Source organism: Leiobunum rupestre, chromosome 6, assembly GCF_980474605.1.
Source record: "Leiobunum rupestre chromosome 6, qqLeiRupe1.1.hap1, whole genome shotgun sequence".
Classification (NCBI taxonomy): domain Eukaryota; kingdom Metazoa; phylum Arthropoda; class Arachnida; order Opiliones; family Sclerosomatidae; genus Leiobunum; species Leiobunum rupestre.
This window is the reverse complement of record NC_143389.1, coordinates 48428304-48440500: the sequence shown is the minus strand read 5'-3', so window position 1 is coordinate 48440500 and position 12197 is coordinate 48428304. Positions and strand designations below refer to the sequence as shown.

The 12197-nt window shown below is 36.2% G+C and overlaps 1 protein-coding gene across 1 annotated transcript; it reads left to right on the top strand.

The window, feature by feature from the left end:
* The first annotated feature begins 920 nt into the window (after positions 1-920).
* LOC149941301 (uncharacterized) lies at positions 921-11764 on the top strand. The gene is made up of 5 exons (XM_090178221.1): positions 921-1286; positions 10099-10240; positions 10314-10459; positions 10931-11066; positions 11125-11764. The coding sequence occupies exons 1-5, from the start codon at positions 1244-1246 to the stop codon at positions 11363-11365; spliced, it is 708 nt and encodes a 235-aa protein (XP_090034347.1). The 5' UTR covers positions 921-1243; the 3' UTR covers positions 11366-11764.
* Positions 11765-12197: the final 433 nt, after the last annotated feature.

Here is a 12197-nt window from a genome sequence, read left to right as displayed (position 1 = left end):
AATTAGCTGTATTTCTAGAGCATTAAAATGATCCCTATTTCTGGAGTATTCAGATGAGTTAAAATTAGCTGTAAATTTATTTAAACAAACAATATTCAGAAACACGTTTATCCATCAAATATACCAACTTCAATGCGATATTTTGAAGGACAACGAAATATCGCGTTAAATCTTGGCTTTATTGTCATCAAAAAACATTTATTTAATCCCTATAAATTATGTTTCAATTAAGTATTCCAAACTGAACCGAACAACTACATGAGCAAGACACGCCAGCCAATAATATATTTCCATCCCATTACCTCAAGTTGAGCAACAAGTTATCCAAACGGTGATTACTAGGGCTATCCAATCAACTGATATATAATTTACAATTATTGCCCAAATGGTCTCAGAAAAATGAAACGTTAAATTTTATAGCTATTAAATATATTGATATTACGCCGGCGAGTTTCCGATAGTTATTATCGATTGATAAACATTTCTTGCCCTTGGTTCTTAACGGTTTGATACTGCTACCTAAATAAGCGGGGACAAATACCACTCTGACGATGTGTTTATTAAATTCCTATCAAGTAACAATTCGGAACAAGCACCATCGCGAATATTCAAAACAATAGCCTATTTTCACCGCGAGGGCACTAGGCGTTTAAAAAACGTACCATATAAATTTTCAAGTTCTGGTATTAAAATTGTTGTAAATTATAAATCGTGATACACGGACGTCGACATTAATAAGCGAGGGGTGTAAAAATTTCCTCAAAATGTCTTGGCACACATTTTAGTTGGTATTGGTTTCCTCTAGATGGCGCGTGAGCGTAGCCCTCCCCCCCCCCCTCTGGTCTTTCCCCCCCCCCCCCGCTCGGTTTGGATCGGCTTCACCGCCCTCACCGGGCATCTTTCACAATGGGCAAAATTGAAGTGTCAGTCGAAGAGCCAGGATCAGAAGCTGAGGGGACGCGCTGCGAATTGGTTTGCGTAACAACGGCTCTCCTCACCCGACAAAACCAAACTTGACGTTTATCCGCCAGGAACTCGCATTTTTCACGTACACCGTTATCCGTCGAATGTTGAAATTGAAATCCCTGGAAAAGGTCTCCGGCAGATGATATTTAATCGCTGACTGTCTCGTTCGTCATTTAATTCACGTTTGAGGTTTCATTCCTTCGTTCGAGTGTCGTGTTCGTGCTCTGGTGGTTAATACTTCGAATTTTCGACAAGAAATCTCCATTTTCCCGACAAGATGATTAACGCTGTTGTTTCCGGTATCGTCTGTTTATTTTTTCGTAAGTATTGCCGTCTTTAACCTTTTTAGAATATGTTTCGTTACCTACTTAATAGGATTTATATGGTTTTGTAACGGGTGGTTTTATATGTAAATGCGATGATGCGTAGCGTTTTCATTAGAAAGATACTTTTTGGACAAATTGATTTCCGAACTATTCATATACATTTTCTAGACCTAGACTGTTTACGTTGATATATAACCATATCGTTTTAGTTCCATCTTCATATTTTTCTATTTAATCGATAAATTAAATTTTCTCTATAGCGATCCGATACTGGAACGCAGTGAGCTAATTTATAACCTGGCTAATAAATAATTTAAGAGGTCATATTATAAAATTATGAATGGAGATATCCTTAATTCTGTTAGCGAACTTTTCCATTGAACATAAAGCTATCTCCATTTCATGGAACTACGCTTCTATGCTAATGAATAAATTGTCGAATTCAGGAAAATAGACGCAATTACAATGAAAGTTAATTGAGTGGGATTTCAATTCATTTGACGGCAAGCGGAATGAATCAGAAATCTATTTTTGTACGTAAATAGTTAAAGTTTGAATTTACTGAGTTTTTGCATAAAATCCACGAATATACTGATGAATGTTTACGCGGATGTAGGCTCCCATAGATTCGCGTGTTTTAAACTTTAACCTCTTATATCTCGAACTACAGGTGAAGTTTAAAAATTCGGTCTCCGTCAGGACAGGGGTCTTGAGTAAGCCTAGCTATGGCCAAAATTTCGTTAAAATCAGTTAACTTTTACTACGACTAACTAACGAACTAACGAACGAACATTTCCAAAATTATTCACTTCAATATATTGAATTTCAAGTAGCCAAAAGCACCACTTTATTTCGAGATGAATTAAAGATAAATGATCGTTTTAATTATAAGTAGGTACAAAATAATGTATAACATTGTTTCTATATCCAGTATACGTTGTTTCTAGGTATCGTAACTATACCTGAATGTAACTAATAATTGGCAATATCTCATTTAAAAACTTTAATTCAGCCAATGCGATTAAGATAAAAACTGGTCGAGGTTAACGGTAATAGTTAGTGAAGGGAGCTGTTGGCTCGCGTGGCATGAAGGGCTTTCCACCACCTACGCATTGTAACCCGGCCACCGGTTTAAAGGCATTATAAGTCGCTAGATGACTTGGGCCTAAGGTGGTGCCTTGGGTATTAGCCTAGCTGATTATTATTATTATTATTATTATTATTATTATTATTATTAATAATATTTAAAAAGGAATCCAAAGTTCCGGCTGAATACCACGATATTTATTCAAGATTTTTGAAGGGGTGACTAAAAACTAGACGTCCGGTGTGTTTTCGAAACGCCCAAACATCCGCGAACGAAGCCTTAGAAAAAGGGATTTGTTTGATAACGTTGTGGAAACGCGCTAAACCCGTACGAAACGGCGCAACCGCCGTCGAGTCCGTTTTCTTTTGTACGCTAAATAACGCGAATTTCTTGGCCATAACTCAAACAGGTTTTTTAACGTTTACCTTGGCGTTTAATTTTTAAAGGTTACGGCTTTGGGCATCCTGATGGAAGCCAAGCCACGTCGCCCGAAAACGAAATTAGGTACCTTGAGCGCCACTCTTAGCGTATCGATTGATCCGGGGCGAGCGCCCACTTCGAGCTTTTTCTCGGTGATGCACACACCCTTCAGTCTGTCTTTAGAGTGAGACACTTTAGTTTATGACTGTGTCCCGCGGTTTGAAAGATGTTAATTCCCCTCGCCGTCTCTCAATCGTGGCAGCAGGATGGGAAGAGATTACACGCTGCCCATCCAAGGCATTCGCCAACGCGTTTTTGTCACCGGAGATATTCCAAACTCTTCGAGTCCACCGACACTCCTTTACGTCTCCGTCCCGCCTTCCACGAGCCTTCACTTCGTTACGTCTACCATAGAATCGTGGAAAGCGGGAGGAACACGTTACGAAAAGGTAATGGACGCCTAGGTTAATGAAGAACTCTCAGCGTTTTCTCAGTAAATCTTTAATGCGTTTTTTTGGCTCGTGTGTTTTTTTAACTCCGATATTTGCTATAGTTGATTTGATTAGGAATATTTCTCTGAAGATTGCTTCGAAATACACTTTTTGGGTTAATTAGTATACATATTTAATCTTGTCATAAGTAACGTAATACCGATAAGTATGACAAGAAGTGTGAAAACGTGTTTATATACGACAAAAATTTCGGAAAAGCAAGAAATTTCAGTGTAAAATGTAATCGAATCCGGAGTTTGTTTACCATTTGAACCCAAGGCTTAGCGAAATTCAAAACGCTTTCGAAATGAAAAATAGCTTTTAGTGTGGGGTGAGATATTTTATCAGAACGTAAAATTTATTTTAATAGAAATATTTTTTGTCATCTCGATGTGTATTGTTTATTTAATTTGAGATCAAAAGGGCGAATTTTGTGAGAATTCAAGGTGAATTTTATCAACCCACACTTATTAAGAAACCTACAAAGAGTACTAAATTTTCGTATTACGGATTTTGTAATCGTTCTACAAATCAATCTGTGGCGAAAAAAAGATGCTAGGGAGAAGAAATGTACGGGCCAATTATTTACGAGGGTCATACTTACGGTTATTAAGTAACTTATGATATTTTTTATAAAATAAATTCCAATAAAAATCATTCATTTCATTTTACCAATTTAATACAATTTTCGAGTAATTTTATGACTTTTTCTTATAAATTTCCAAATTTTTTTTTTCAATACCGGGGTAAGAGAAAATTGCTATTTCGACGCTATAGTGGGTCAAATCGTTCACGAATCATTTTATATTTCTCCAAACGAGGACAATTTCTGAATTTTAGTTTGAAAACGTTTGACCGCCAAAATTGAGCATTATCTATTTTTTTCCTTCCGCGGACCTCGGTGGCATAGTACACTTGAAATAAATAATAAAGCAGTTCAAATATTTTTGGAGGAAATGGGTTGCCAGCCTTTTAACTCGTCGTATTCTTCTCCCCGCATTTTTGGCGTCGTGCGTGTAAAGGATGTTAAAGCTCTGAAAAGAGTTCCCATTTTTCTTTGTTAAGCAGATGATAATTTTCCCCTAGTTTTTTTCCCAAACATCCAAACTAAAGAGAAAGCTTTAATTTCTAGTTCAAAAATAATGGGTGTTGCTTATTTGAGTATTTTTAATAGGATTTATTTTTGTACGAAATTGTTTTGTTAATTTTCCTAAGGAGCGATTATTTTCAAGCTCCTTTGATTTATATACGATAAATTGTCTGCTTAAGCTTTTAATTTGATTATTAAAACTACAAACTGTACAGAAATTATTTCAATCGGAAACTTATAATAGCTATATTTATATAAATTTACTATTAAGTATGGATTTAAAATTCCAATTCATTAAATATTACAGCGCGGAAATTGGATTTATTAGCAATGTCGATATGGGAAGTGTTCTCAAAAAGAATTTAAATAGTTTCACACAACCAAACTTTAAAATAGAACTATTTAATTATTTTACACATTGGTTCAAGTTAGTCGATTTCTTAGCCGCTACGAAACCACGGGGATTTCCGTTTTGGCAAGCCCTATTTTTAGATTTATTTCGGGATTTTAAACTTCGGAACCTAGCGAAGGGTGTAATTTGTCGTGTTCGCGTTTGGACAAAATATTCCCTTTTTTCATTATTTTTAATCTGTTTGAATTTAACAGACGCCGGCTGCCTCTTCTCATTAGTTGAAAATTCCGTCGGGTCGGTGGAAAAAAACCCCAGGTTCGTAATTAATTTTGGCCCTCGTGCATCCGGGGATCGATACAGTGCCGTAACTTAAAACCGCGTTTTGGGGTCCTCCCTCCCCACCTCTAGTACCTTTTAAAAGATCCAGTTTTCGAGCTACGTATTATATCTGTTTCTTACTTTCTTTCGTTTGCATCGTGTGTAATTATCTGTAGATTGAAATGGAAAAGTACTGGTAATGAGATGAAGAAAATAAACGTTTTTCCTAATGGGAAACCTAACGAGAAAGAGGAAATTTATTTCAACCTGAAATAAAGCAATTTTACGGTGAACCTAAATGGCAGACTGCTGGCTTTTGGAAACCAACGGATTATTTTTAATTACGCGTGAACCCAAAGAACTGGGAAATTAAACTATTCGAGAGAATTAGTAGACGGGATCTTCGACATTTTGGTGGAGAAGGCGTGTTTTAAGTCTCTATTCTGTTTCTGGACTTTTTACTTGTTTCTATGGCAACCCTCGCAAATGATATAATATTTAAATATCGGTGTGAAATTGCCCGATTTCAAAATTACGTTTTTGCGCGTGCTTTTATACCCTAACATGGCGGCGTATTTTCACGCGCAAAATGAATTTTAAGATCCCCCAATAGACGCTTAAAAAGCCTTTTCAGTGATTTGCCTAGAAGTAGTAAGATACAGAGCGTTATATTTTAAAGCACGCGTTGCTTTCAATATAGAATCGCTAGTTAAATTTCACACTCTCCTATTGAAAAAAACTTAAGCCTTGCAAATAAAACTAACAAAAACACGTGACTATTTTATTCAGTGACTCGGGCGCATGCGCGTAGGTGGGGAAAGAAAAAGAGAGCGACATTTATTGAAACGCCTATTGAAAATAATATTTTTAGCGATATTTATAGAATTTGAAATTTGGCGCCATTTTTCCACACTATCCTTTAGAAGGGACTTGTGTGTACTAGTTTCACGTATGGTGTTCACCGCCGCCGGTGTACGCATGACTTCTCGCGGTACGTTAGAGGTACGAAGACACATTATACGTCGATCAATTGCGAATATCATGCCCTGGCCGGCATTGCTAACATTTGTTACATTGGGGCCCCGGAAGTGGGGCATTTGCCCATTTTAGTCATTGTTGGCGATTTAATTTCTAGCGATTTTCGACTTCAAATGCACATAACTTTTTTTAATTAAAACCAACTTTGTTGTAAATTATATTTTTAGTTAGTACTGATTATTTCTGAACTACGTTTTCGGTTGCGTTAACAAATTTCAATTTTAAGGGATAAAAAAAACATTGTTCGCGTGTCTCTACCTCATTCAGGTATCTCCGAAATTTGTTTTCGCGTTTCGCTACCTTATTCCCAAAATATTGTAATTAGAAAAATTCGATTTGTCTAAAAATTAATTTAAATTATACTGTTCGCGATCCGTTACTTTATTTCCAAAACCAGGTATCTCGGAAAATTCGGTTCGCGTTTCGCTACCTTATTTCCAAATAGAGGTAATTCGAAAAATTCGGTGTCTTTGCAAATCAGTTTAAATTAACGTATTCGCCGTTCGCAACCATATTTGCAAAACCAGCTAACACGAAAATTTTGGTTTGTCTAAAAATTAATTTAAATTAAAGTGTTCGCGTTTTGCTAATTTATTTTCAAAACCAGGTAACTCGAAAAATACTTTTTCGATATAATTCCTCTTGGGTAGTTAAGTTATTCTACAAGATGATTGTAAATTTGTTCAAATTTCAATTTTATATTTAAAATATAGTTAATACATCGGGGAGATTGTGTGTACATAAATGTCCGCGACATCATGTTTGTTTTGTGCTCTGTAGGACGAGTTAATTCTTAGGAACCGGAATCCCCGAAATATTTACTAGGATCAGCAGTATATTATAAGTATTCATCCCACTAAACGGCTACTGTTATACCCTTAAATTCAGCTCGTTTTTCTAAAACTATTTCATCGGAAAATTATTATTTATAAATGAAATTATCTCTACATGGTGAAAATTTTTACGTAGAGCTCGGGGAAACGGATAAATTAATCGTCAAAATTACAATTCATCATAAAAAATTCGATTAACTGTTTATTTATGGATATTATTCGCGACTATTATACGATTTAATATGCAACAAATAAGTTTTTATTCGGAAAATTTTCGGATATGGATATAAAAGAAATGAACGGAAAACTTTTTATCCGAACGCCTAGCCCTATTTGTACGTAGAGGTCGGGGATGGTTAACTTTTATTCAATAGATAAAGCTCTCAAAATTATTCGTAAAACGTTTTGATCAAGTAATTTATATTTCTGTATTATCCGATTAATTTTTTGATAAATTTGTAAAATTAATCGGAAAAACGACTCAAATTTTACGAATAATACATGTTTTTTAATCATTTTCCGAAATATTAACCGGTATATTTCTTTGTTAACTTTTTTTTCCCGAAAAAAATAAATTTAAACATGGATAATGATTAACCATCCCCGACCTCTATTTGTACGTCATCAGGCGGAGTAATACAGGTTGTAAATTTTCAACCGTGATGCGGTGAATGCTTCCACTGTTTTGGCGAGCAAATTAAATTTTTATATCCTAGATTGATAGTTATATAAATTTGATACGTATAAATCGGATACTTCTGTTGCTCTAGAATATTTCCTCCTTATAGTGGAGGACCTAGTACGCTATAGTAGTGGTCAAAATATAATCCTAATCTTCTCTTCAATCTTTTAAAGTGGTCTTTAATGGAAGTGGTTGTTTGATCGGTCGTTTTCTCTCTTGTCCATTTAGGATTCGATCGTGTTTCCATCGCTCCTCCGTTGAACAGGCGCGGATGCTCTTCAACGGGGTCCCACGTATTCGTTAGTTGTCCGACCTAAATCTTGGTGGCGGGGTCAAGCGACGGGCTATTATTTTTAGAACGGCACCTATTTGACCCTATTTCGCGGACTAGATGGGAGGGACCTTTCCGTAGAGTTGGAAAACTAGCGCGAAAAAGGGTGGCTTCGTTTTAGTCTACTACTTACCAGTAACTCGCTACCGACTGATGTACGCCAAATATTCCTATTTCGTTTTTGTTCCGCAATTTTGGTGGTTACGCTCAATTAAAACGCCCACCTTGGCCCTTTTCAAACTTGAAAAAAAGAAAGATTAACCACGCTTAACTGCCGCTCATAAAGTAAACTTAGTAGTGGGTGGGACGCCATCCTAAATCACGCGGTGTAATTTCTAACTCGCTTTATAAACGATAGGTGTGTAGTTAAAGAACAACGCTGATTTCGTTTATTTCGCAATTCGTGGTAATGTAGACGCTAGAGGGAGAAGCATCGCACACAACGTGTATCAGTTGGATAAAACAACAAATTTGTGAGAATACTTAGAATTGGCCAATTATTTCGCGCAAACTAACATTCAAATTGTACGTAAATTTGTTTTAATTTTAGTTTACAGTACTGATATTAGAAGGAAGAAACTAAATAAAAAAATTAAAATCAACGGATGTTATTGTACACAATATTTAAAAATTATACAACCCGACTATAGTTTCGGCTTGCTTAGGCCATCTTCAGGGGGACAATATTGTGTACAATAAATACCGTTGATTTTAAAAAATTTATTAAGTTTCTTTATACACAAGTAGCCACAAATAATTTAGTTAGAAGGAAGAAGTATTATTACAATAAAGTTCAAGGTTAATTTTTCAAAACCAAACGTCTCAGATTTAAAATAAATTATTTTTTATTTATAAAAATAAATTATTATTTGTAATAATAATATTTATAATTATTTATAAACAAAACTGCAGAATTATCAATTTGTTAATCGAAACAACACAAATATGAAGTAGAATAGTCTAGATTATAAATTGTTTATTTGGGTTTTTAACATTTTTATACATTTTTTGAAATGTTTCCGCGAAACCACTGGAGCTAGGGTTTCGCGGTACACTGGTTGAAAACCACTGTACAGACTATAGAAATAAAAAAGATAGTGCAAAAACGAGTATGCAACAGCGATGAAGTACGAACAAAGTTTCCCGAGTTTTAAAATATCTTTCACGTTGCGGTAATTGACGTCTTCGGGTTTACGCGTTCCGCGCTAGTCGTGATCGATTCCTGATACGAGGTCCTCCACTTTTCCTTCAGACTTCACCAACTGATCGCGAGCCATTTTCGGGGCTTCGGGCAAAAATTCCGCTTATGTCGGTCTATTTTATATCTAGACTTCTAATAAAAGTGTTAAGCTGCGTTCAGACTATGTTAAAATATTACGTTAGCATCGGTCGTGTCGTTTCGGTTATGTTGGTCGAGTCGGTTCGTTCATTTCACTGTTCAGAAAGGAACCAACCTTGCACATAGATTAACATAAAAAGTGATTGTTCATCCAATCAGAGCTCAGTAATAACGGCATAAAAATTGAAATAATTTTTTATCCACCTCTGATTGGTTATAGAATTTCGATGGTTCTAAAGGTCGCCACTACCTAGAGTCAGCGCTGATGAGGCATAAGGCTAATTGTCTGCTATGAACTTTTTGAGCGCAACGAAATGCAAAAATGTAAACGACACGCGCGAAAATTTAAAGTCTCTGTTGAGAAGTCTGAACGGTGTAAGAAATCGAAAGAACCGACATGATCGACGCAAACGTAATATTTTCACATAGTCTGAACGCTGCTTTAGAGGCATCTCTCGAGCCGACCTCAAACCTTTCCTTCGTGATTTAGCTTTTATTATTCCTTCGGAGTGGCGTTTCTTACGGAGACGGGCTACTCCTAATTCCGAATATATCTCATATACTGTATCTCAAAGTGTCAACTGTCGCTGACGTCTTGGCTAATCTGTTTTCGAGAGGCATTTTCCTCGGAAAGTCTAGCCATCTTTTCCCTATTATTCGACGTAATCTCCTTCCGTTTTAAGATGTTATTCCGCCGGTTGTCCAAATTATATTTCGAGCGTGGTACGAATCTCTCGTTAATCTTGGAACTTTCGAATAACAGTCAAATTATAAATTCATTAATAATAAATATATATTTGATTAATTTGGTAATTATCGTTTCAGTCGTGTCCATGTGCTCGGCGCAAGAGCCTCAATGCCAAACTCAGCACGTCGAGTCTTGCGTCGGCGAAATGAAGAGCTTGTACAGCAGCGAAGAAGGACCCATCATTGTCAAAAATGAAGACGAACTTAAAACTCTGTGCAGGTATTTCGGACTTTTATTATTTGTATAAAAAATATTTACTAATCGTAACGCGATCTCGATTTTTCCCTCGTAGACATCAGGAGCGAGCCTTAAATTGCATAAACAATTTCGTGGACCGTTGCTTGCCCGATAACCACAGGAACCTATATATTAATTTAACCAGTGGAGTCCAGGAATTCGTCCAAGAGTTTTGTACCGAAAATTCGGCTACTAGAAAAGGTTGGGTCAACTTTCCGTTTTAAGTTATTTACCCGATTTGACTAGTTTTGTTAATTTTCCGGAAAAATAAAGTACGGAAATATTTCCAGAAAATTTCCGAATTGCGGAAAATTACAAAATTTAAAGATAAATTACTTTTTAAGGGTTTTTAATGTTTTTAACTTTTTATCGTTATAAAATGTCTAATATCAGTAAACCAACTAAAAAACAATAATAGTGTTACATTGTTAACCAGTTAAAACTAGTCTAGAGGTTTCGTTTTACTTTCAGATTCGAAAGAATTAGGCGAAAATGCCGCTTTATTTAAATTTTCAAGGAATATATTAGACTAATCATGGAATGAAAACTTTTTTTTATTTTTTTTTTGCGGAAAAATACGGAAAAGATTCCGGAAAAAAGGCCTCGGTCATTTTCCGAGGAAAATTTTCCGACTTACAACACTAGATTTTACTAATTCGAGTTTATTTACAGTATACGTCAAGCATCTGAACTGCTTCAACAAAGTCGCTGACAAAGTGCATCACTGCTCGATGAGGTTTACCGATTGGCACAACCAGTTCCAACAACAAAACCCGGAACGCGATACGTATTTGGCGAAATCTTGCTGGTAAGCGATTCCATCCGCCGTTTCGCGCTTCGAGATTTAATGCCATCGATTCTTTTAGCCATTTCGGAACCGCTATGACGTGCATGAAAACCGTGGTTCAAGAAGGTTGCCCGGACGAAGCCAGCGAACTCTTCAACACGATGGTCTACAAGATCACCAAGCAGTTCTCGCAAGTGGCCCAGTGCGACGCCCACGCAACCATAGACAGCAACCAATGCCTGAATGGAGCGTCTTGGAACTCTTTGTCAATGTCCGCGTTGCTTTTGTTTATTTTAACCATCGTGTGCAAACGACACTAAATTAGTGTCGCGAACTACGCAATCACTACCGAGAGGGCACCATCTACGTCTCGATAAGGTCCGAAAAAACTATCGACTGAACCTTTCACTCGAACGCTTATAAGAACATTTGGATTTTGTACGTCGGGCGTGAATGTCACGTAGACTTTGCGGTTGTTTCCACACGGTTTTGTTGATTCGCTTTTTTAAACTATTTCTTCCTACATTTAAGATATAATTAAGGCAATTTAACCTCGAAACTACCTCGCATAGTCTACTTGACATTAAATTTCACGACATCTCCCGAACGATAAAATAATTTACTAAATCATTGTCACGTCATGGTCGTTATAGATCGACGTTGACTATTGTACAAACTCTTTTTGGCGTTCTTTTTAAAATAAATTTTTTAATGGATATATTTAAAACGATGCTGTAACTGTGGACATTTCTCGTTATTCTTTTTCAAGTTGAAATATTTCATCAAATACGTTCACGACTTATAAGCATTTTTCATATTAAAATACTTAATAATAAATTCCAATGAACGACTTGCAATCGCCATCTTTAGTCCTTGGAACTTTCCTAACAAAGTGGAAGCCTAAGCTGACGTTATCTGTGACGTAGGTATGACGTAAACGTACTACCCACATCTGTTTTTCACCTAATCAGGCTTTTCGTAGAGCCAAGTAATGGTCAACGCGAAAAGTTCATAAACTGCTGGATTTCTGTCAACTAAGAGGACAAATTTAAAATTTTCATAAATTAATGAAATGCGTATTTTAACAGGGTTGCCACAAGTCTGGGTAATCAGGAAAACGTCAGGTAAATTAAAAAGGGAATTGATAGTCAG

Bases quoted from the DNA above. Each gene is read 5' to 3' on its own strand.
- LOC149941301 (XM_090178221.1), top strand. From the start codon at position 1,244: ATGATTAACGCTGTTGTTTCCGGTATCGTCTGTTTATTTTTTC. The intron at 1,287-10,098 runs GTAAGTATTGCC...TTATCGTTTCAG, and splicing joins TATCGTCTGTTTATTTTTTC to TCGTGTCCATGTGCTCGGCG. The intron at 10,241-10,313 runs GTATTTCGGACT...TTTCCCTCGTAG, and splicing joins GAACTTAAAACTCTGTGCAG to ACATCAGGAGCGAGCCTTAA.